Source organism: Atta colombica, unplaced genomic scaffold (genome assembly GCF_001594045.1).
Source record: "Atta colombica isolate Treedump-2 unplaced genomic scaffold, Acol1.0 scaffold198, whole genome shotgun sequence".
Lineage (NCBI taxonomy): Eukaryota > Metazoa > Arthropoda > Insecta > Hymenoptera > Formicidae > Atta > Atta colombica.
This window is the reverse complement of record NW_017259291.1, coordinates 5317533-5342957: the sequence shown is the minus strand read 5'-3', so window position 1 is coordinate 5342957 and position 25425 is coordinate 5317533. Positions and strand designations below refer to the sequence as shown.

The window sequence follows — 25425 nt, the reverse complement described above, 5'->3', positions numbered from 1 at the left end:
ATGAATAATTATTTACAATTAACTTAGGTCATAATTTGTGGAACATTCGTAAATGAGAAGTTCCGTACAATCTCGTTATAGACTTTCTCGAACATGTCGCAAAAGAAATATTAGATACTTTCGTATCGCAAAAATAATCGCACTGGCCAAAAATATGATTCTTGTGTGTGTGTGTGTGTGTGTATCATCTAATGCTCGTCACTGTACATTCAAAAATCACAATATCTGCGACGCTATCGAAAAACGACCTATAAAAATGATCGTTTTGAGTCATTACGTTCGCTTAGTAATACGTAACGAGAGAGCAAAGTTAAACACGCAGATGCAACAAAATGTACATTCCATAGATCTTTCAATAGTCCTAAAATAATTCTATTTAGCAGCCTTGTTTTATGCTAAATAAAATATAAATACCATAAAATCATGGAGTTGCTAGAGTTAACAGATAAAACTAATTGAGCACGTGAAAGCTCTGTTGTAAGATTGGCAAAGAAACTTTCAACCTCCTATACATCGCCAAGTCTTGTTTTAATACAGATGACTAAAGATGTAGATCAATTGTCGTACACGACGCATTTTTAATCGAATGGACGCCTTTGAATCGATCGCTAGTAAGAGATAAATGTGCTCCCTCACATATAAAAATATCAGCAAAAATACAACATCCTCAATAATTTATTTGTGGTGTCGTCAATTATCTACATTTAGCTAAATTATACATATATATGATTATATATGTATAATATATAAAATTTATATATATAATTTAATATTATATATATAATTATAAATTATACATATATGCACACATATACATACTTATTTATATTTATAATTTTGTGATTTCCTGCCACACATGATATAGCACTCTATAAATCGTATACTTGTCAAACTCGCAGGTTTATACATACGCATTATTTAGTCCGTATCCGCAAATAGAATTCATCGATCTTCGTTTTTGCTACCGTTTTTTTTCTACTAATCAATTCGTCATTATAACATATCTCATCATAAAATTACTTCCCGTGAATCATTATAGCGCTGATATACTCATAAAAACGCACTTTCTCACCGCCGCGAAAGAAAGTCTTACTCCAGTATACGTAACATTATACAGAATTGATTTTTATACATACAATTATCTTTTTGGATGGCACCGTAGATTCTGACTTTACGCTTAAATAGTCATTTAGCATATCGGTTTCACGCTCATGAAAATTATCTTTAAAGATAATAATATTAGCCCGGTAAACAGTATATCAAATATAATATCGAAACAAACAACATTTTTTTCCTTCCTTTAAATGAATCCTGCTCAAAAGGGCATTGTGGAGTTCCCGCATGCTATATAGTATTTTTCAGCAAATTCAATAAATAATTTACAAAACTCCATTACACTCTTTTATCTAATATTTCACTAAATTAAAACTAAATCCAGTCACAGGAGTAGGCCATTTCACGTATCTATACAACGCACACACAGGCACACACACATGCACATGCATTCTCTTTATCCTGATTTTTAAATATATATTATTTTTAAATATATAAACATATAAATCTACTCCTGCTTCTTCTTTATTTCAACTCTGCATTAAGCCAAACGGAACTAGAATCAAACCTCAGCTCATGTCTTCGACCGAGATCCTGCACAATCGTCGATCCTGTCATTATTCGATTTCGCAAGCTGGAAGCAACATTGAAGCTTCACGCTACGTTCCATCTTCGAACGCATTTGCATTCTCTCACGAGTAGCTCTTCCATCTCCATTTAATATTCTGCGCTGATCTTCTTCTCTTGTGAGTGTATTCTTCTGTATTAGCGTTTCGGAACTTCGCTTCTCTTTCTGACATCGTTCCGACTCCATCCTGATGCATCCTGCCAACTTGTTTATCTTCTTCTTTTTTTCTCCTATAAGTATGCACGTACTTTTCCTTTCACTAGTCATGTAACAAGTCGATATTCGGTCTAGACAACGAGCGGTCATCAATCGTTGTTCATATCCTTCAATTCGGTATATGCAATCCGCTTTCGATACAGATTGCTACCGCTCGACAGCACGTTCCTCTTGTTCGTCGACGGACCGGGCGTGTAATAATGTCGCCTCTTGTACATGACTAGCCTGTGAAAGAAAAAAACTAGTTAAGATATCTGCATGTGGTGATTAATTTCCTACAAAAAATATATATATATTAAACGAGTGTTGCTTTCATTTAGTAAATTATAACTTATTATAATTAACAATAATGTCAATCATTTATTATTAAAGAAATAATACGATATTAAATAATCTTTGATTATCGTCCATCTGCGTGCATTATTTTGTTGTAATTCTGTGATCAGATTTCTATTACAGTTATTATAATTAATGATTACTGTAATTATATTAGAAATTATACCAAAATATCTTTGTAAAAATGCTGTGCATAGTTAATTTTTTCAAACACTGTTTGAAAAAGATGTTCCATCTACTATACCTTTTTTTCGGTTAAAAAAAATATACAATTTATTAAAAACACAAAACAAATTTTATTTTTCTCTTATTTTAAAATGTTAATCACAATTCCAAACACAGATTCTCTTTAAAATATCATTTGAAGTGTCAAGTTCTCATAAATAAAAGCCTCATTTTTCACAGGAGCAATTTCACTTTCACATTTTTATCGCGATCGAAAAAAATTTACCATAATTTCTGTTTCTTTTTAATTTATTATACAATAAACTAAATAATCTTTCGCTCTCGAAAATAATTCTTTCGCCTACTGCGCAATGTCCGTTCGTCTTCGCATCTTTATAAACACAAATGGCTCGGTGTGTATGGGATTACCACGTTTTATCAGTACAATCGCAGGTCAGTCCTTGAGCACGATCTAACGCTGGCAGGAATTTGCGCAAAAAGTTTGAATAGCAAATGCAGTCACGCCTACATCACGTGTATTGTTCACTGACGGCCATTCGTTTCCTCCTTTTTCTCTGCACTAGCACGTATGCTGGTGCTGGCAATTGTATCGGTACATTCACGGGAGATACTGATAGCTACATGCAGCTAGTAGCTTCATCACACCTATCGCAACAACGTCGAAACCATAGCTATGTTTTTCATGTAGTGACATACATCCGGAGTGTCTAAAAATTCGCGTTATTCTAATGACAAGAAATATTGTAGTTAACGCGAATAAAGAAGTAAGGCTTTATTCTTTCCGATGTAGTATTTCTTGTTTATTTTGTGAGTATTATAGTTCCTCCCTCCAAAGAAAAATTTCATTTGAGGTATATTTAATTTTGAGGAGCCTAAAGTCTAAATACTTCATTTAAATCGTAATTAAGATATTTAGATATTCAGGTAAGTAATTAAAAAATAAATGACTTGGAAATTTAGTTATATTTTAAAGTGCGTATAATTTTCAAATTTTTTCCTGGATAAAATTAAATCTCTTAATTCAAGAAAAAAACTTGATTCTACAAAAATTTATATCTTTATACACTTGAAACTTTTCTTCTTTGAATTAAATTTTTTTTAAAGAGAACGTTTTCGAATACTTCTCTTCTGGTATATTTTGGGTCACACTGTATAATCATCACGACTCGAATGTTATCTACATAATTACTATTGATGATGGTACATTAAGCTCCACCGAAGGTGCGCGAAAACTTCCACTCGCGATGGAATGATAATTATTGCTGTAACAAAAGACTCTTCGAATGCTATCTATCGAAAGGAATATCCTTATGTACAAATTGACAATGCATTCTTATGTACACATTTAAAAATATACACACATCTGTATTCTTTAAATACACTTAAAAAAACAAATACAAATTACTCATAATTACGTTTAATTTCTAGTATCGTGTTAATACCGGAAAATACTAGTTTAACAAATTCATCTCGTAAATGCAATTCCTTCACAACTGATCCTTGACAAATCCGGTTGCTCATTAAGCGCAGACTTACCAAACAGAACGAAGGAGTGTATTTATCCGATCTAGTTTCGACGAATGTATCTGGAATGTTTCTTTTTTTTTAATAATTATACTTTACGGATATGTTACAGAATAACGTAAACGGCTGCATGCAATACTCGGTACATCGCAGGATGGGTTTACATATAGACATTCGATTTATTTATTTTATTGAAGTTATTGTTCAGGGAGCTGGACTTGGATGCAGGGAGCATGCATAACACATATTACTTTGCACAAACAGCTGTGGGAAAAGGAGAAATGGTATCCGATTAATAAAAACAATTATCTCGAGTATTGTTATATAATTACGACTGGAAAAAAACCGAGGCAAGACAAACGCGAGTTCTGTATACACTCATGCATTATTAAATATCGCTCGGCTATAATAAAGTTCTAAAAAGTGGCGGTATTTCTTCTGGACTAAAAACGTAAAGTAATCGGCGAATAATTCATTAATGCTGTTTGTGCGCTAATTAATAATTTTACAATCAAATAAATTATCAAGTTGTATCAATATTTAAATGTATATGTAATTATATTAGAGATCTCCATATTTTACAAATAAACTATCTTAAACAGTTATATGATAAACTTCTTTTTTTAAATATATTCCTTAAATTTCCTATATTCTTTATTTTTCTTTAAAATTTATTCAATAGATTCAACGAATGCAGACATAGTAATTTTCGAGATCATAGCTCTAATATTTTGCTCCAATATTTATAAGTATATTGCGTATATGTCGAGTTCACAAAATTACTACAAGAGGAATGATCGCGAATGGGCAAGAGAGGATTATAAAATCTAAAGGCGGCAATTCGCGAATTGAAAGCAAACTATCTGTCATCGTTATGGACTGTCAACCGTCAACGGTCGTTCGTTCATTGTCCATCATCTCGCGCTTTCCTCAACTCGTTTAATACTTCGTGTTATCCGTCCGTTTTAGATTCAAGTTATATATAAGGCACTCTTCGAGTAACGACGAAGATTAGAGGAGTAATTTTGGCGACGCCGAACCTTCACGATGTCGTTATTGCGACTCATAAAAATAAGATGGCTAGGCGCCGTACGCATAACTGACTAGATGAGTCCACTCGTCTCTCAGAAGAGAGAGAAAGAGAGAGAGAGAGAAAGAGAGAGAGTGGAATCTTTCCGTTGTATTTTTTATTTTGTAACTAGTCTTGCTGCAAACTGTTCTCTTAATTTTCTCATTTTCTTACCTTTATATCTTTCCTTTTTCCTGTCAAGGAACCTTATTCTGAGGAATCGATCTCCGGAAAATCTTGGAGACGTTGATATTTTTGTTTGTTACATAGATATGCGCGATATAATAATTTATCTATCCTAATAATACTAGTAGTATCCTAATAATACAGTAGTGTATCAATGGCTAATCTCAAAATAAAATATAATATACAGCAGTTTATATATAATATACGTCGTAGAGATTAAATTCGAGATATCGCCTGCGGTATTTTTAAAGATTTAGATCTAAAGATAAAGAATAAATTCCTGCAATGGAAGGATAATAGAACATAATTCGACCAGCGAAGTAGTTCGTTAAATGATCACAGAATATACCTCATAACAGCGCACGTCTGATGGAGCGATTAAGTAATAGACGATTGTCTAGCGATAATAGATCCTGTCTACGTTAGTCGTCAGTGAGAAGGGCCAAGACATTCCTATAAATAATATAACGACATAATTCCATAACTAGAAGAAGGTACATGTTTGCAAATATGTTTAGGCATACTGGCGATATACTCTTAGAGACAATCTCAGAGATAATACGTACTACAGTACAGATATTTTCAGTAAAATAATCATGAAGCATGAGGAATGTCACAAGTGTGGAATGGTAGATACAATATCATATGATAATATCATAATAAATTTAAACAGTAAGTACGGTATCAATGACATATCGCAAGTAAGGCAACAAAGATGCATGTCCCTTCTAAAATATTACTTAAATGCAAATAATATCGTTAATATATAATATATCCTGTGGCTTATAGAATATTCTTTGGAAGCATGTGTGGCAAAAGAATAAAAATGACGCTGTTTTCGAGGCCCTCTCGCACACTTGGCATGTCTTACAATAATATAAGAAGAACAGTGCCCGCACTTGCTTCTATTTGGTCCTTTTATACCCGTTTTACGCTCTCTTCCTCGATCGTTTGATTATTAAATCATATAAATCAAACGAGCGAGAAAAAAGAGTGAAAATATTATTTAGATCAATTTCCGTTTCTTCAAGACTGGAAGTATCTACTATCATCGATACATATCGATTTTTTTAATATATCTTTTCGCGAATTTTATGCTAGCTGATTAGGTCACATGGATGTCTGAAACAGAAAGCAAAAAATATACTTTTAATTTAAGTGTGTACTACTACTAATTACTACTATTAATTAATGGAAAAGACTTGGACTTTTATAAGTAAGAAATAGGCTGTTATAAATTAGGTTTAATTACAAAAATGTGAGTAAGTCTTTCTCATTGTTCTTTTTTTTTTGTAAAGACTTAATTCTATCAGTTCGACACTCACCTCACCCTATAAATCCTGCTGCTAATGTTATGATGATACCTAGAAGCCCGGTTAGCATTTGACCAGCTGGTGAAATGACTGGCGGTGCAGACGCCGCATTCTCAACTACGGCGTCTGCCGAAAAGTAATCCTCCGCGGTCAACCTGTCACCATACTTATCCAACAATATCATAACGAGTCCATTTGACCAGCCGAAACCAAGTTGTACTTCGTACTCACCTCCACTACCGTGGCCACCCGAGACGGTCGCGTCGTACTGCAAACAAAATTCCATTTATTCTCATTTTAGAAATTTATTCAGAAGACAATTGCATAAACAATTTAGAAAAATTTTTTTTTTTATCGAACGATTTAACATTTTCGACAATTTTAAATAATTTTAAATAATTTTAAATAATTTTAAATAATTTTATTTTTTAATTGCGACATGAGTTTTTGTTTTCAAAATCGCAATGTACATAAATTTATATTTTTTTCATTTCATTTATATTCTTTCTTGTTTTCTTATCTTTTCATCAGAATCTTATTTTACCTTTTCGAACATGCTGTGAGTCTCATTGAAAGCCTTATAGTTGCTACGGACCCATCTCTGGCTAATCTCGTAGGCTAGTCTCTGCGCCCATGGGTCGCCTGTGTTATTCAACGACATGATGAAGAAATACTGGAGAGGAGGCCACGCATTGGGATAGTCCCATTGTTCACCGGAATGTTCTAATGTCGTTGGTATGCCGCCCTGATTTAACATGATCTGATTCTTTTCGAGGTACTTAAGCACCTTCGACACGTATTCAGTTCTCTTAGAAGTGTCATAGCAGTCCGTCCAGAGTGGCAAAATATTAGTCGGATAGAAGTAGTCTCGCTTGATGTCGTTCAATATATCGTAATCCAACCAGACACCCACCTCCTCGTGCCACAATACCATCTTGATCGCCTCTTTCCATTTCGCAGCCAAGTCATCATAATATGCGGCCTTTGTCTCATTGCCCATCTGACGATTGTACTGCGCCAGCAGTATAGCGTTTCGATATAAGAAGGTATTCAGATCGACCGGAATTATAGATCTGGTCTTGAGATTTGTTAGATTACCTGAAATTCATCTGGCTATCAGCCTCTAATTCTCTTTTACAAGCTAAATTGCTCTTACGAGTTGCCGTTATATCGAAGCGCAATTCATTACGACCACTTTAAAAAATAAGTTAAATCGAATTTTCAATTTCATTATAATGGAATTGAGCGAGGTAGAGGCAGTTTAAATGCTGTGCAGAAAGAAATGACACGATCTAACGATTTCAACTGCAATACGCAGTTTTTGCGAAAATCAATTTTAGAGTACCGATGCCTCGAACATTGCTTTCACTTAAGAAACGAGCTAGAAGACCTTGAAGTGCGCGCAGATCTCATTGAAGATACGGTGTTTAATGTGGAATAGCACGATAATTGTGGGTAATGCTGCTGTATGTGTAATACATCATTATAGCTTCGGTTCAATCTATTAAAAAAATTTATGAACAAACAGGATTGCGCTCTTAGCTTCTTTTAGTATATGGTAGTAGTAGTTTCTAATGAGCATCATGGATAATCAAAGAATCTGCACGCAAAAAAATTATTTAATGCGGAACTTCCTACATTCTATTTTTATATATAATTATTTTATATATAAACATACGCCTATTTTATATATATCTGTTTCTTGCTTATTAAATAACAGATATTATCATTATTGAGCTTCTATAATTCTGTCGCCTCTGTGACAATAACGCTTTATTTAATCATCAAAGTTATTTTAAACCGTACTCATAAACTCGCGTGTAATACTACCGCACCCAACATCGCTCATCCATAAAGACCTTTATTTTCCTTGCGCGGGAAGCAATTATAGGAATGATAATTACCCTTGTTGGTACCCTCGTGTACGAACCATCGACTGGAAAAATCCCATCCGGACTCGGCCGCCGTTTTCAATTCCGAATAATAATTGTCCTTCTCTTCGGCGGTTCGAAAACTTTGGCTCGTCAGATAGTCCTCCCTGATCAGCAAATCGCGAGATTAAAAAATCGAAGGATGGAAATCAATTGTCAAAATTGACGTCAAAAGTGAGAGTAGCATTATTAGTACTAATTACTAATAGAACTCACAAAATTAATGTTGATTTCGTGCAGCTCGTAAGAGACTAGAATCTCTTGTGAACAATTAAAAAAAAAAGTATTGCGCACTAAAATTAACGCTTACAAACTGACGTAAAGATAATAAGCATAAGTATCCTCAAGAATAATATATCCGCGTATATATACTTCAACTCATTTGCTTCAATTCTAGATCATTTAGCTCCTCTCAAAATCCGCAACGTCATTCACGTTATTACGAAGTTGCAGTACTTACTTGTAGGACTCCGGTCGGGGACCTGATGACTCTTCGTAATACCTAGCGAGCGTATAATTGATCCCATCTTTCTCAATATCCACGGTACGATTGGTCATCCAGAAGTTGAACTCTTTCTCCAGCAACCAGAGGTTCTCCTTCAACCAAGCATCGTCGTTAGTGATCTTCAGATATTCGTCTACCATAGGTATCAACAATGGCGGATGCGAGCGCATTGCATAGTAGATTCTACCGCCATTTGGTATGAAACCAATCTTATCCACTATCTTAACGAAATTGTTCAGCATGCCCTTGACGGTGTTGTGCATTTCGGACAACAACAGGCCTTTGATGATCCAGTACGAGTCCCAATAGTAAAACTCGCGGAATCGTCCACCGGGCACAATCACCGGATGCGGTACGTAGATGATCGAGTAGAGCTGCTCGTTAATCCGCACGTCGTCCCGCATCTTTCTGCCCAGCAGTTTCCAGATGTGATTGAGATCGGAGCCGAACTTCCGTAGTTCGTCGTCCTCGATGTTCTGCAGGAACTTGGGAGTAGCCGTCCAGTCGATCGGGTCCCAATCCTCGAACTCGTAGCCTGGCTGCTCGAACGTGTCATTGACAAATTTCTCCACCTGGTGCTTGTTCGGTGCGTTGTTCACGCTTTTCATGAAGGCCCAGAATGACGCCAACGTCTCATTTGCCGATCGTTTCATCTTCATATCAACAAAGTATTTGGAGTCCTTGTATATGCCGGCCATTTGTACTGTGTGCAGCAGATCGCCGTGGCAGTATATCTCACTGGAAAGGCACGGTACATGGCTACTTGGATTCGACGAGCACGAGACCCTCTCGATCGCGTACAATTGGTCTCTCTCTCGCCAGAGCGGGAGTGTTACGTGAATGAAATCGATAGAACGAACTTTGCACCGGAGTAAAAAGAAAAGACAAAATGAAAAAATAACAAACAAGACTGTTAATTTATGCGGCGATTTATGCAGACTTATGGTAACAACAAGATAATGATTATGAATAGCTTTAATGAGGAACATCGTTGACATAAGAGTTCCTGTTAATAATTAATTTCATAAGTATGATATCAATTAGACGGCCTCCAAATCTCCTTTCACCGCTGTGCAAAGTCAATCCTGTATTAAAGCAAGCTATGTTAAGGTTTCGAACTATGATATAATCCTATAGTGACTTTAGCGAGTCACGCTTTTCAACTATTCGCGGTTTTCGCGGTTGGGTCAATATCTGGACCAATGTCTCAACCTCCACCTGAGCCGGAAATATTTTAAAACGCGCAATTTCCAATGAGAATAAAAGAAGTTATAGCCACTGATTGTAAGAAAAAAAAAAAGAGCTGTGGGTTCGAATTGCAAAATAGGATTATCTATTATTGTTTATCCTCATAAACATGACATAAACGATGACATGTCAATGAAGGTGCAAGCAATATAATTAAAGAATTTTGTCTACTTAATAGTAACAAAATTCCAATTCAATTATATCATTTTATTTTTTCCTATGAACTAGGCGTTGCAAGTATCTTGATTACTTCCGGGAATACCTTCAGTAGGCCGGGATTAGATCAGAGCTCATAAAAAGAACGTATTCATTCAAACGAGCGCGTATTCATGCGGCAACAGTCGTAAATATGAAAATTCTGTCACGATTATTAAAAATTACGAAGCATAGCGAATAAATATCAAAAGTATACACAATAAATTAAATTAGAAACGCTCAAAAGTTTCGCGATATATTTCTTCGAATCAATTCGTTAGAAAAAAAGATTCTACTGTCGTGAGAGCAACGCAAGCGAGTATAATACTGTTCTTATTTGGACTGTTATTTTTCTGCTTGCATTCTTTTCGCTTCCGTTCCTCTCTCTCGCGTGGATTATTTTTCAGCGATCTCGGACACGCCGGGTTGCGCGATATCGCGCGGATTCGTGAACATGTAGATCAGTCCGGCCACCAGACGTGCGAAATCGTGCGACTCCCGCTTTCCTGGATGGCCTTGATGAACGCGATCCCTGCGTGTACGTGCTCGTTCGTTTCGCGGCTAGAAATGAAATCGATCGTGGTGTCTGTGCGTGGAATGGAGGAGATCCCGAGCGTTGTTCGCGTGACGGAATGCGTGAGGCGGCTCGTGAAATGTGCCGCCTCATTATCATTAGTAATACGCGCGCTACAGTCGCATCTCGCGAATACGTTACGAGGGATAATGATTTTCTCATTCGTGCTGGAAACCGAACCGATTTCCGCGAATCGCCTCTTCATGTATTAACACGATTACCGCAAAAATCTGATTACTGAAAAAAGAGACTGGTAGTAGCCATCAAATGTTGAGTAAAATAAATTTCAATCAAATGCTTGATTAATACAAAAATAAAAAGTCAAGGTTATGAAAATAATTATTCTTCTTATTCCTTATTTTTTAATTATTTTTTTGTTTTAATTGACGCTATTAATTTTACTTAATATTAAAAAATGATTTTACTTTTCTAAATTTTGTATCTAAATATTTAATAAGAATTACCAAACATAATAATATAATCAATTATTTGATAATAATTATTAAATATTTAGAAAAGTAAAATTATTTTTTATTATATTAACAGAGCACTTGATTAAAGCTTCATTCAATATTTGCTATTATCAAACTTTTTTTTTTAGCTCAAAAGAAGTGTGAAAATTTCCGTGGGGCCTCCGATTTATGAGCGTCTGATTATTAATCCGTGATTACGTGCCGATACGATCCTTTTAACACAAATATAATTATTCCACATGGAAATAACTGCACGCGTGGACGCATCTTTTAATCGAGACACGTCGCATGGGAGTATTTTTAAAAGGAAAGATGTCTATCTTTGCAAAGATCAAATATATAATCGTCAAGTTATTGTTGCTCCTAGAAGAATATTATTTAAAGGAGTTTTTTCATGTCAAGTTTATTTGTTCCGTTGTGTTTCCAGAGTATCTATGTTAATACATTTTCAAATAGATAGAAACGATGGCGTGGGAATGATAGTGCGATTTTAGCGTTTGCATAATTTAGCAGTATCCATTATAATTTCGTTTGAATACACATTCGTGCATGCGATAACCGTAATCATTCAGTTTTTACTATTGTCAAGCTGGTTACTAAACCTTACTAAACCTTATATATCCACAATTGTGCGTGATATGTTGCTAATTAATAAATATTGCTGATTTCATGATAATTAATGTATGTAATTTAAATTGCTAACTTCTATATTTATTCTCAAATAATATATCGATCGCAATGCAGACAAGCATTATTTTTTACATAAACTGAACGTAAAAAATTATCATGGAAAATGGTAATAATTATCGCGAACAGGTTCGAACAGCTCAAATGCAGTGGATGCTGGCGATAAACCGTATTAATTACATGTTGATTCAGTTTAAGCTATGCGAGTATTGCATCAGAAGATTTGCATTTGATATATATATTGTACACACATTTCGTTAATCTCCCGAATATAAATCTTCATTTACGTATAAGCAAACAAAGCCGAATTAAATCTCCCTACGAAAATCCGGTGCTCTTAAGCCCATTTCTACCAACGTAGATTAATTAAATCTCAGTTCAACTAACTTTTCGTCTTTTTCTAATTCTAAGAATATTATGAAAAAGATGAAGAGTAAGTTGAACTGAGATTAATCTACATTAATAGAAGACAGGCATTAGACTGTCATTACAGTCTCAGCCAAGAAGTGGCCTGATCGCGTCACTTTAAGACGTCATTCGAAAGATCTCCGGAAGATTCAATTTACTAAGATCTAAGCGTGTTCGGCGTGCCGCCTCTCATATCCTTTATACATAGTCGTGTTATCCTACACGCCGTCATCATAATCAAGGATAGCTCAAACCAAGATATGCGCGTCTCGGTGAAAAAGACAGGAATGTGTCTCGACAGAGATCAGCAAAGTTAATCGTTGTCGCGATCAAATGTGCGCCCGGATATATCTGATGCACGTTATCTCGGAGACGTGATTCGGATCTGCCTATGTCACGACACACTTATATTCGATAAACATGTTTGCAGCGTGTGATGCGTAAGATATAAGAAATGCTTGTCTTCTTGAAAAATATTATCGAATTTTGCGTCATAATTTAGCAAATAATTCCATATCCTGTCATTATCGGCAGATTGCTATCGTAATCCTTGAGTATTTAAAAAAAAAATTTATCATTACGTCTTTTTAAAGCAATTTTACCAAGAAATAAGTATCATATATATATTTTTTCATTGGACCATTTTTCTCTGCATTGCGGAAAATAATATGCGGAAATAGTATGTAGACTTGTCAAAATGGCGCATCGCCAAAATTTACGAGATTGCATACGAAAATATTTAATATCTCTAGAAATCTCGATATGAGATAAATGCTCATGACTTAATTGACATTTTGCCCAGAATTCCTTCTAAAATTGTGCCAGTTGAATCGGTTATTATGAATTTCATTTTATATAACAATAAAATTCGAAATTTTAATAATAGATAATGTTCAATGTCAATGAATATCAAAGAGTATAGTAAATTTCCTCTATTTGAGTATGCAGAATTATGAGGAACACGATACACAATCACTGCTTTATCTAACATTATGTTAACAAGTCGATACCCTTCATTGCTCTCGCTTTGTTTAAGAACCGTGACGTATCTGCAAAAAGCAAAACAGTTTCGCATTTACGACAACCTGATTCTTTTTCATATCAATTCCGAGTAATCGTCTGGTTAAAAATATATCGCGTGTAAAATATTTTTAGAGTTGTGTGTGTGTGTGTGTGTGTGTGTGTATGTGTGTGTGCGTGCGCGCGCGCGCGTATGTAATTTCAACAATGTTTTTCCATTTACATTTAAACAAGGATAACAATAATCCTCGATGTGTACCAGCCGCATTTCTCGCGGGATCTCAACGGGCTGAGAACGAACGCCAAATCTTTAGATAGAGATGCTGGCGGCGCGTCATCGATCGTATGAGTGAAAAGTTTCCGTTGCAATTCGACGCACACGATTAGCATGTGCACACATACACATGTAGACGCTGTAAAGGTCACGCTCATTGTGCTTGCGGAACACGATAATTTAGAGCCCAACTTGCCACGCGTCTGATTCCGGGAGGTTCATTGCTAAGGTCATTTCCCTAAATGCTCGCCTGCTAATGCAATATTGCATATGCAATCCCGTCGGTTTAAAGCGACACAGATTCCTTAGTGCGTCAGAGGTACGATTATACTGTATAATGGCACTTTACAAGGAAGAGGAAAGTATAAAATTTGAGAAGCGGCACACGTACTCGAACAAGCAGAATATTGCTCCCTCCAAAGTCGCATTAATGTTTATTCATTTTGTTAATTTTCCGCGATGAATGAAATTCTTACTTTTCGTTCACAATTTTTTCGAACTTAATGCAAATTTTTGTATTGTTCCAAAATGTGTAAAAATCTGAAAAAGTTCTTACATACTTCTGAAAATTTGAATACAAATGACGAATTTTTATTTAGAAACTTTGTATTTCACTTATTTTTTACGAATTTAAATTTATCTATTAGAATTCACAATCAAAAAATCGATTAACCTTTAAAATCTAATATTGCTGTTGAAAGATTAATTTTCCTTAATTTATTTCTCAATTGTAATAATTAATTTTTTTGTATTTTATTTAACATTGAAATGAAATAACGATAAAGAAAAAATACATGCAAAAGAAAAACAGTACATTGATCTAATTTTAGAAAAGCGAACTATTTTTCTACGTATGTTTCCGCAGCATGTGATTCGCGTCAAAATAAAATAGGAATTACTTGGGCAAAGTTCCAAATAACAAAAACACGATGCTATGAACTTCATTTGTAAATCATGAAACGTTAGAAAAATGACATAATTTAAATAAAGTTAATAATATTGTCGAAAAAAATACATCTTACAAAGAAGTTGTACAACAAAAATGATTTAAAAAATTTTAAATATAAATAATATTAAAAAATGAAAATTGAGAACAAGCGATTTTATTGCAAATAAAATTGTTTGCAAATCCATCGAGGAACTTTACGAATAATGTATATGACACGACTATTTTTTTATCGCATATATAACGTGTCTTGTTGTCGACATGATATCATATGAAGTCTCGTGACATTTCCTCGAGATGTCTGATACCTAAGATTGGTCAGCTGTCGGAATTTACTCGTCTAATGTTGTAGTTTTCTGGTAATATATTTAAATGAATTTAAAACCTTGAATTTTAAGATTCTGTAATTTATACAAATCTATTTGTTATTTTTAAAAATACTCGTACAAATATATTCTATTTTGGAAAAAAATCATTTTTGAATTTATTAAGTTTTTTTTTTTTGAGAAAATTGAGAATTGCGATGATATTGCTGTTGACATTTATTAATATTAATATTCTATTTTGTATCTTTCTATACATAATTAACTTCTGATAATCACATAAATTTTTGTTATAATCTCTATTTCTAGTTACAATAGAATAATTTTAAATCAAATGTAAAGTAAATCGTCCCGTTAAAAATAAGATGCGACAGCTACAAATATTTTTATACGCGGCAAATAATTCTAATGCGTAATAACATTATTTTAAATTAAAAAAAAATATAAATATTTAAATAAGCATTGTTGGTAATATGTAAAAATAATTAGTTAAATAACAAGCAGTTCTTGTTTTTTTTTTTTACGTAATAATTTGTAGTTTCGAATGCACTTATAGAAAATGCGATAATGCCTAAGTAATTTAGTCCGACGTCATTTTGTAATTCTATCTTCAAAACATTCGCACACAATGATCAATGATAATTATGTGTACAAATTAGGATATAAAATTTTATATTATTATATCTCTAACATATCGGTTACGTATAAGTCAATGACGTAAAGTACTCGAATTCAAGTGTTTAACTGATAGAATCTATATAAATTCACACTGAATGACAAAGCAGTTTTAGGAAAATTTCAAATGTTTTATTCAAGATTTCTTTTTCGAAATGTCTTCAGTCGCTTTAATTATAGGAATATTTATCGATTAAATCAACGTGACATATTTATGAAGACAAGTAATGAAGAATTTTAAAAATATTCTCAATCGCCGAATTATATAAATTATAGATAGATCGTTAATGTTGAAAATTTTTCGCATCGTACAATAGAAAATGTAACTTGACCATAGTTTATCGCAGTTTCGAAGGCCAGCGGCAGCAGTATCGGTTTCTAACGTCATTTAAACAATTATCTGTTAACGAGTTATTTTATCGAACAACAACACGTGGGCAAAAAAAAAGAGAGTGCGAGTTCGAATCGAGTGCAGAATGAATTTCGTTTGGCTGGTTCTCTGAGACACTTACCTTGAGCACGGGGGTGGTTTCGTCGTACCCGTGTTATCCGCGATAGAAGTGCTCGGAAGAACGACGAGGAACATGAAGAGCGCAGCGTACACCAGAGGACGAAACATCAAAACGGAGCATGTCGGGACCATGGCCATTTTTTTCGCTCTCTCGGTTTCGTACTATTATACGTGCGTGCGTGTACGATCTACCTTTTCTTTTTTTCCTTTCTGTTTTTTTTCCTTACTGTCGTGTATGTTCGGCCGCGACCGGTTTTACGTTACACAAGCACGCGCGGAGAAGCACGAGCGCATCACTCTTTCTCTTGAGGTTTTATAGGAAAATGACGCGAAATGAAAACGAGAAAAAAAATCAACAACGCGTGTACCGAAAGCCAGATTTTAACGGTCTCTCTCTCTCTCCGATTTTCCCTCTTTGCTTTCTATCGAAAGAACCGAAAAGTCGTCTCCTCGATGTTACGATATGCGCGTTTTCTTTTTTTTTTAACTTTTCTCTCGCTTTTCCTTCTCTCTCCTCCTCTTTCACTCTTGATCTAGTGACTCTGCTTTCTTCACTAAATATTTCTCCCCCGTTTTATTCCTTTGTTGTTCGATTTTTCCTTTTCTTTAATTTTTTCTTTTTTTTTTTGCTTAGACCCGGCTAGAATCGACAGTATCTCTCGTGCTTTGTTCTTTCGAGCGAGGGATACGAGGGTGATGGAGTGCGCGGATGATGATCCTGACGCGAATGATCCTTACTTTTTCGTGATCGATTTCGGATGCGGGCCCACGAATTTTCGCAGCCGACGGGACGGTCTCAGCTCCAACAGCGAGGCCGCATCTCCCCTGTAACATGAAATGCAAAAACAGATATTAGACGTAGAAGTCACGCGCGAGAGGAATTTTCGCTACCAGATAATATCGCAATCACATACTTATGTCATTAACATTCTAATATCTTTCTTCGTAAAAGAGATTCCTCGCCGCGATGTACGATAAGACGTATCTAAGACGATCGATAAAGAAGTTTTACAACGTGTATCGTATCTTTCATATGTACATTCGTGAAAACGAATCAAAATACTGGAATAATAAACGATGTTCTCAGAAATTAAAGAGAAACGTTCCTTGCAATACGCGCATAGATAACTGCTCACTTCTTGCTGAGTTTTCACGTCAAGGAAATATAAAGTCGTTCGATGTAGCGATAGATAATAGGTTTAATATCAGAACCAGTAAATCGATCGGCGTCATTAGCTAATTGCACTCAGCGCATATGAATTATGTGCCGAGTTGTGATTTATCAGTCACATTAAAACAATTGAATATGCATTATCGATAAATGCCATCCACAATGAGAAATGATTCTGAGAATCTACCGCATTAACTCAAATAACTCGCGAATAATTCGATGAATTCGTGAGAGGTTGATTACCCTGTTGCGATTTAACAAATAAAATAAAAAGGAAGAAAATGAGGCTTTTATATTATATCTTTACAACCGTCAATTTTGCTGCAATAAAGTTTTTTCCATCGTTTTTCACGAGCGAAGTTGACCTCGACGAGAAATCTTGAATATCTTGAAACATTTCTCGGAGTATTAATTAAAAATAAAAATATACTTGGGTTTTACGAATTAATATATTACATAATTAATTAATTGTAATTAATTAATTGTATGATGAAGATCTAACTACTTTGAGAAAATTAATCTAGAATTTGAATTATTTAATTATTATATATTAATAAAATTTAACAATAATGTATATTCAATTTATTAATTAGTAATAATTTATTTATGTTACAATATATGTTATAATGTGTTGTTAAAATTTAATAATTTAAGTTCTAAAAAAATGTATCATAATATATTCATTTAATTTAAATAGATAATAAACGATAAAAGATTAAATAAGTAAGATTAATTAAGTAAGATAAAAACTATAAGATAAGGTTGTGAAATTTGAAATTATGTGAAGTTGAGAAATTCTGACCGAAAGTTTCAAGACGCGTTTTATTTTCTGCATGATCGCTCGCCATTGAAACGTGTGTACAGCGACATGGTCGTTAAGTTTATCAATACCGGTCACCAAATTGACATCACTCGCGCTTATTTCCGTCCCTAAATGGCACTGGCTACATTTAGCCATGGAGTAACATACGAGTGCTATACGTGTCACCTGCTTGTTCTCGGTACAAATCAAGAAGGCAGATAAAGTTGATATTAAATAACGGCTAACAATTATTATCAAATGATTGATTTCGCGTCATTGCAATTTAAAATCTCTCTCTCTCTCTCTCTCTCTCTCTCTCTCTCTCGCGCGCGCGCGCTTTTTCTCTCTTTTTCTCGTTTCTTGCGATCAAATGTTCAATTTAAAAATGTAGAAATGAAGACGCAAATACAATCGAAGTCTTATCATAAAATTCTACTTTGCAATTTATGCGACACGCGTATCACGGAAAAATAATCGTATCTTTCTGTGACATTTACTGTTATATGCTCTTTCTTCTGAAAGGTTAATAAATATATGCCTTTAAAAGATTAATAACATGTGCTTTAGAAGGTTAATAATAACAATAAAGTATGTTACAAAAATAGAAAAGACAACTACGTTTCCGAATATACGAAGAGCAATAAAGTAATCGTAGTCAATTATTTGATTCGACGGTATAGAATCAAATTAATAAAAATAATATGTTTCATCATTGTACGTTTTATACAGCATCTTCCCGTGCCATAATCCGTCACAATCTCATAGAAAAATTCTACAAGATTAGAATTACAACAAACAAGAGCACAGCACACAATTATAGTAATTGCGTATGTTTAATCCCTTCTTTAATCTTGGTGGTTCTCAAAAAAAAATGATAAAAATACAGTGAATTAATAACGATTATTGCCGTAATTAGAGTATATCTTTTGTCACGACGCGCGATGCGCGCGTAATTACTTACGGGAAGCACGCAAGTCAACCTTCGCGTGTCTTTCCAATTTCCCAGCGAGACGAGTACAGTCGTAACGTAGACACCGTTGTGTTAAAAGGTTTTTCCTTCAGCCCGCGTGATCGCTCCGCTCCTGATCGCGCGTCAGCTCGTCGCGCATAAAATTATCCCTCAAGAGCGTAATGGATCAGCAACGGGATCTCGTGCCTGGTCTAATTGTATCCACCGATGCTGGACGATGAAACCTCCGGCATACGTGGGATGGAACTGAGGGAAGAAGAACCGGGAGGCAGAGGAGAAACGACAGAAGAAGAAGAAGAAGAAGAAAAAGAAGAAGAAGAAGAGGAAGAGCGAAAAAGGAAGGGAGGGAAGGGACACGCCGACAATGCACACTAGCCTCTCTCTCTCTCTCTCTCTCTTTCTCTTTCTTGCCGATGGGAATCCGACGATGCCTCAGCTCCAGCAATGCATACGGTGCAACGTGCGTCGTGCGACTGATTCGCGCATCCCACGCGGCTCGCCTTTTAAACGGCATTACGTCACGCCGTGTACGAGTCGAGCCTCCGACAGCGCGATCATCGATTGGACAGCAACGCCGTGACGCCTTGTCGATTGGTCGACGTGAGACACACACCCCGCGCCGGATTCAAATTTCAAATACGTTCGCGAAATACGGAGTTGAGCGAGAGAGAGATCCGGATCCAGGAGAGACTGTTGCTGCTGCTGCTGTTGCTGACGCGCGTTTCGGAGAACGAAAACAGATTCGTTGCGTGCAGACGGACGGTCGGGTGACAATGACCGAGGACTGAATCGCGGCTATCGTAGACGTGTAAGCGAAATTTTTCGGATGCGCATTTTCGACGGTCATGAGAGATGAGCGTCTGGGACTTGCTGGGAAGAAGATAGAAGGGATATAACTTTAGATATCCGAGCGTGAAATCTTAGATATCATTTTTGACATGTGTCATGTTTCGCGATAAATTTAAAGCTGGTATTCATAGTCAGTTCTTATATTTAAGACCGTCCTAAGTACAGTAATAAAATTTCATAATCCCAGGCCGATATTTATACAGTCGGTCCTTATTTCAATATTATTTTAAGTAATGTCTTAAGATGGTCTTAAATATAAAATCCGGTTATAAATACCGGCCACAGAGTCGTATTGGCATCTCAAGATTTTACTTTAGATATTCTTGTAATACGAACAGACGAACACCGACCTAAGAATTAAAATTGCAGCATCTCTTGCAATCGTCCCCGTTGACATTCATAAGTTCAAATTATTTTTGATACCCCAAGTAAAATTGTATGAAGGATATTATTACTTTCTTAGGAAAATATCAAGATGTGGAAAAAACACATACGTAAACGTTAACCGAGCTCTGACATCTAAATATGTAATTTCTCTATTGGTACCTATGACGTCGGTCGCTGGCGTAAATGGTGAAAGTATCGCAGAATCGTACAAAATTGTTGAAAATTGCATAATTGAATGGAAATGAGTTTAAGAATTTTCTGAAGTGGAATTTTCAGACGTTTAAATACAGTATATGTTTTTAAGGAATCGTTCTACTTAGTTGTAGAAAAAAGATTGTTACAGCAATCGGAGGATCTTTTTCCTTTCTCTCGGAGAATCCATAAATTCGCTCGACACAGAACAAAATATAAATTCGCGAAAGGCTGTGGACAAAGACTGTACTGCCAGTACTGAAAATATAATTCACGTTACATATCCTATAGATTCAATATTGGCAGTGTATATCGGAACACAGCCAAAACGATCATTCGTTTCGTGCAGGTAAAAAGTAGGCCGTTTGCCACGGTTCATTGACAGTAAGCGAAAATATACTTCAAGGTTACATCGACTATATACCGAAAGAAGGATAATTAATTATGACAATAAAATGTACAATTGAGGCGTAAATTGTTGAATTGTCATGAATACATCATCATTCGCCGTAGTCGATAATATTGTATGCTAATCGTCTTTTCGCCACCGTATTACTTATTCGCGCGTGATAATAATCATATCGACGTAAATTGTGATAGTTAAATAGAAAAAATGTACATAGCTCACTTATTATTGCGCAATCAATGTTATATAATCCTTTTTATAATACTTTGAATCACTACATGAGCTTTCCTCTCACGTTTCTTGTAGATGAATAGGTCGCTAGTTACAGTATTTTAAACGGTGATGAATACGTATGCACATTGTTTGGCATTTGTTTAATTGTTCACCGTAAAGTACAAATTATCTGAGGGACAATTTGTAAAAAGGATGAAACAACAAGTATGGATATTACTCATTGGCGGATAATTGCGCCCTCGTTTAACAAAATAGGACATACCGTGATTAGATTACACTTCACCTATTTTCGGTTCGATCATCCGCTTTAATCTCGATATCTTATCTCATGCGTGTGTACGACAGAAAATTTCTACGACAGAAAATTGGCACGTTCTCTTTACTACCACCATCATATATTTTCGTGATGTCGAAACAATTTTGGATCAAGAATCGCGCCGCTTTATGTAATCGTGATCTTCCTTTTCTACACCTTTAATTCAGATATCCGACTTTCAAATTTCATGATGTATCATTTCAGCTTTGTTCTTTAGCGAATTAAGCAAAAATAAAATGATACATCATGCGTATCGTGCGCTTTATAGAATCAGATTCAGTTTGGCTTGATTTTACACATTCAAATTTTCCTATAACCGATCATAATTTAATAAGTTACAGATCATTACGTAGTTCAATGACTTGGTTTCAGTTGCAACATGTAACATTATTTTTCGTTGCATCATGCATTCGGACTGTGAACTAACATGACAACTAAAATATAATTGTAGTTATTTATTTCCTCGATGCGAAGAATCTGATTAATTTCATGCAATTAAAACTTTACTTACAACGATATTGCGATTAAATCGCAACTATCATTCTTTTCAATTTACAACTTTTGTAATTTGTTTCTTCCATGCACATATAATAAGAAGAATATCCAGCGTAATGAATGTAATTAATATTTAATTCTTTTATCAAGTGCGATTGGTATAACAAGAACAATTATGACAATTAATCTGTTTGACAATTAATTTGTCGCTGTCTTAATATATGTATTCTTTGTATTAAAGCGTTTAAAAGCACTTTATTATCTACGGTTTACAAGTACAATTATTTCTGCGCGTATTTGCAAGTCTTTGGAGATAATTAACATATTATTGTCACGCGTCTTCCCGTAACGAATTTGCGCTTGTGAAAGAACTTATTCCTTATTAACCCTTATTAACGATATTCGCTGCTCGACGAACAGAATCTGCTTTTCGGAAAAACCGGCTTACCAGACACGCGATACTTTTAAACAATTAACCGACTTAACCTCGTCTTAACTACTGTTCGGCGAAGCGTGGAGGAGATTAATTGCCGTGGGTATGAACTTTCTTTTAATACTTTCCCTCGGCGAGACGAACCTTGTTGAGCGCGATGACGTTTCTTACACGTGTAACATTTCATTTTAATTGAATTGCGCAAACATAAAAATTGCAAAATCGATTCCTGGTATACTTTCCTCTTATTTATCGTTGCAAATTAGAGCCATTTTTGCGGGCTAAGTACGAGGAGAATTTCACAGACGCCGCATGCAAAAAATTTCCAATTCAATCCATGGCAAAACCAATTATAAAAAATTGACGATCATATTTTTAAAATATCACAAAAAATGAATATCTCATAATAATAATTATACATAGAAATAGAAAATCTAAATGGTAGCTGCATACGCATTAAGTATATTTTTGCAATTTAATAAGAATTAGAATATCCAAAAAATTAGAAATCCTTACTAGTTCAACAATGTGAAATTAAATACACGTAAATATTAAGAAGTAATAATCGTGGGTCTTGAAAGTGTCAGAACTAACACATTCTGTGTGATATCGGATTGATAACGTCTTAATCTTATCATTAAGAAAATACATTAAGCATTGAAAGCGAATTCATTTGCGAAATTAGATTCATATTGAAGATAATTTACGCTTTGAAAACGAAAGAAATCGCGATCGCTCTGTCGAGAGCAACTTCCTATTTATGAATGCAAGGTGCAAATCTTATTCCGTCATATAATAAATTATACCTCAACACTTTGAATGAGTAATGCAGAAGAAATAAGGATTTCAAGCAGCTGAGCGAAATTTATGAACGTAACATAAAAGATATCAGCGGTGAAATTATTGTAACTTCCATTGCAATTCAATCGTTCTCGTTTGCGAGAATAAATTAAATTTCAATCGTTGAAATCTTTTTCCTCTTGTTTGAAGGCGACTCAAACGGTAGGAGGCGCAAGATTCGAACACGGAGGCAGCCAAAGGTGGCACGAGATATTGCGTTACGGCGCCTTCGCACTTACAATTAATCGCGACACGCCGCGGTCGAATGGACATCGTTTTAGCGACAATCATTCTATTGGCTATTTTTAGCCGGAAATAGGTCGGTGCGCGGAGGGTTGGATGGCAATAAGAGGCCATGCTCAATAGTTTCTGCCGGCGGGTATCGTCGCTGAGCCACGAGACTCGAATCACTGCTGCTCGAATCAATCATCCTCATGGATGCCTCGTGGATGTCATCTAGGCTTTATATTTCGCGATTAGAAGTCTTTAGCCCACGCAGCGTTAATGACATATCTCTTTATGCCTTACAAAAAAGATATGAAGAAAATACCGCGCAAAATTGCTGCAACGGCGAGTTGATGGGACTCTTTGTAGCTTCCGAATCGCATCAATTTGTCGCAGCAATTACTGCAAACGATGTTTTTTCAGTGATTCATGACTAAAAAACGTCGTTGACAGAATATAAAGTATCGCTAGATATGCGAAGAAACTGCTAATTTAGATGTCGCGATAAGTTTTGACATTAAAGATAGGCTTATCATACAAAAAAAGATTAAAATACATATAATTATTAAATATGCATAATTATATACTAAATTTAAGCCAATATCTCGAAGAGAATCGGTAAGTAAAACTATAATTACACTAAAAAAAACTACATTTTTAATAAATATTTGTTTGAATAATTTTGAGTAAATATTTACTAAATATAAACATATATTTATTTAATACAAAAATTATTAATTTGGTTTAACTATCATTTTTTTTATTAAGTAAATATTAAATAAATTTTATTAAATAAATATTTATTTACTATAAGTAAATGTTTATTACTATAAGTAAATGTTTTACAGTTACACTATTCTATTAAATAAAGAAATATGTATTAAGATTTAATAAATTTTTTTTCAGTGTAGCGAAGTTTCCGATCGAATTGTAAGTGGTCGAAAAGTAATTACCAATTACAATCGTAATCCAATCGGCAATTGCTAATGAGATTACGGCGATTTTAAGGCGATTAAATATTAACAGGAGATCAGAATAATTACGAGAGTAATAATGGCAATCATATGGAATAGCATGCTAAATACAGCTAGATAATTCGAAGGATCTTAAATTCGAATCTCGATCGGCTCGTTAATGTGTTTCCATATCCGTTCTATAATAACAACAATCTTACGATTGTTTCGCTCTAATAAATTACAAAATCTCGCTCGCAATACTCCAGCTTCCATTAATTAGTTACAACCTTGAAATTTATTGGAAACGTAGGATCATGGGAATGTTAAATGCCTTGTTCTTTATTAGATCTATCTAATATCTTACATAGAACAGAGAAAATAAGATAAGCGGAAAGATTTGCCATTATGATCAAAGAAGCTGAAGAATTAAATGAAATATTTAGCTCTTCAATGTCAGCACAATAAAGTTTATAAAAAATCTAACAAAGATATATCCTTGAGATAGACATGTTTAAGTTCGCCGATTAATATGGACCGATTAACGATGACGATTAATGGATGTTCTCGCGTAATATATATTTAAATGATGAGCTAGAATCATCGTGTTTATGCTTATGTGACGAGTTGTACATCCCGTACTTATCTCTTTCCGGGAAACCCTCTCTTCTTTTTTTTCGTCAAGACTCTTGTTCATCCACTAACTTCTGACAGAATCAGCATTGATAAATTTCTATCATATCTATTACACATAAAACTGATACGCCAAAGATTATATCAAGTTTTTTCTGGAATAATCATTAATAAATTTCTATTATATCTATTTCTTTTTATATATAAATTTCATAAAATTATATTATAGTTAAAAATC

General features: G+C 34.7%; 1 protein-coding gene across 4 annotated transcripts in view; it reads right to left on the bottom strand.

The window, feature by feature from the left end:
- Positions 1–1967: 1967 nt before the first annotated feature.
- LOC108686985 (trehalase) overlaps positions 1968–25425 on the bottom strand; it is a 46610-nt gene continuing 23152 nt past the window's right edge. For 2 of the 4 annotated variants that reach the window (XM_018192524.1, XM_018192527.1), the window contains 6 exons: positions 17020–17106; positions 8903–9685; positions 8416–8549; positions 7056–7609; positions 6529–6779; positions 1968–2122 (listed from right to left, as the gene is read on the bottom strand). In XM_018192524.1, the coding sequence (XP_018048013.1) occupies positions 1987–2122; positions 6529–6779; positions 7056–7609; positions 8416–8549; positions 8903–9685; positions 17020–17106 (1945 nt within the window). In that variant the 3' untranslated portion in view covers positions 1968–1986. Of the gene's footprint in view, positions 2123–4670; positions 6321–6523; positions 6780–7055; positions 7610–8415; positions 8550–8902; positions 9686–16282; positions 17107–19215; positions 19294–25425 lie in introns of those variants that run through there. The other 2 variants (XM_018192525.1, XM_018192526.1) reach the window with 2 other exon arrangements.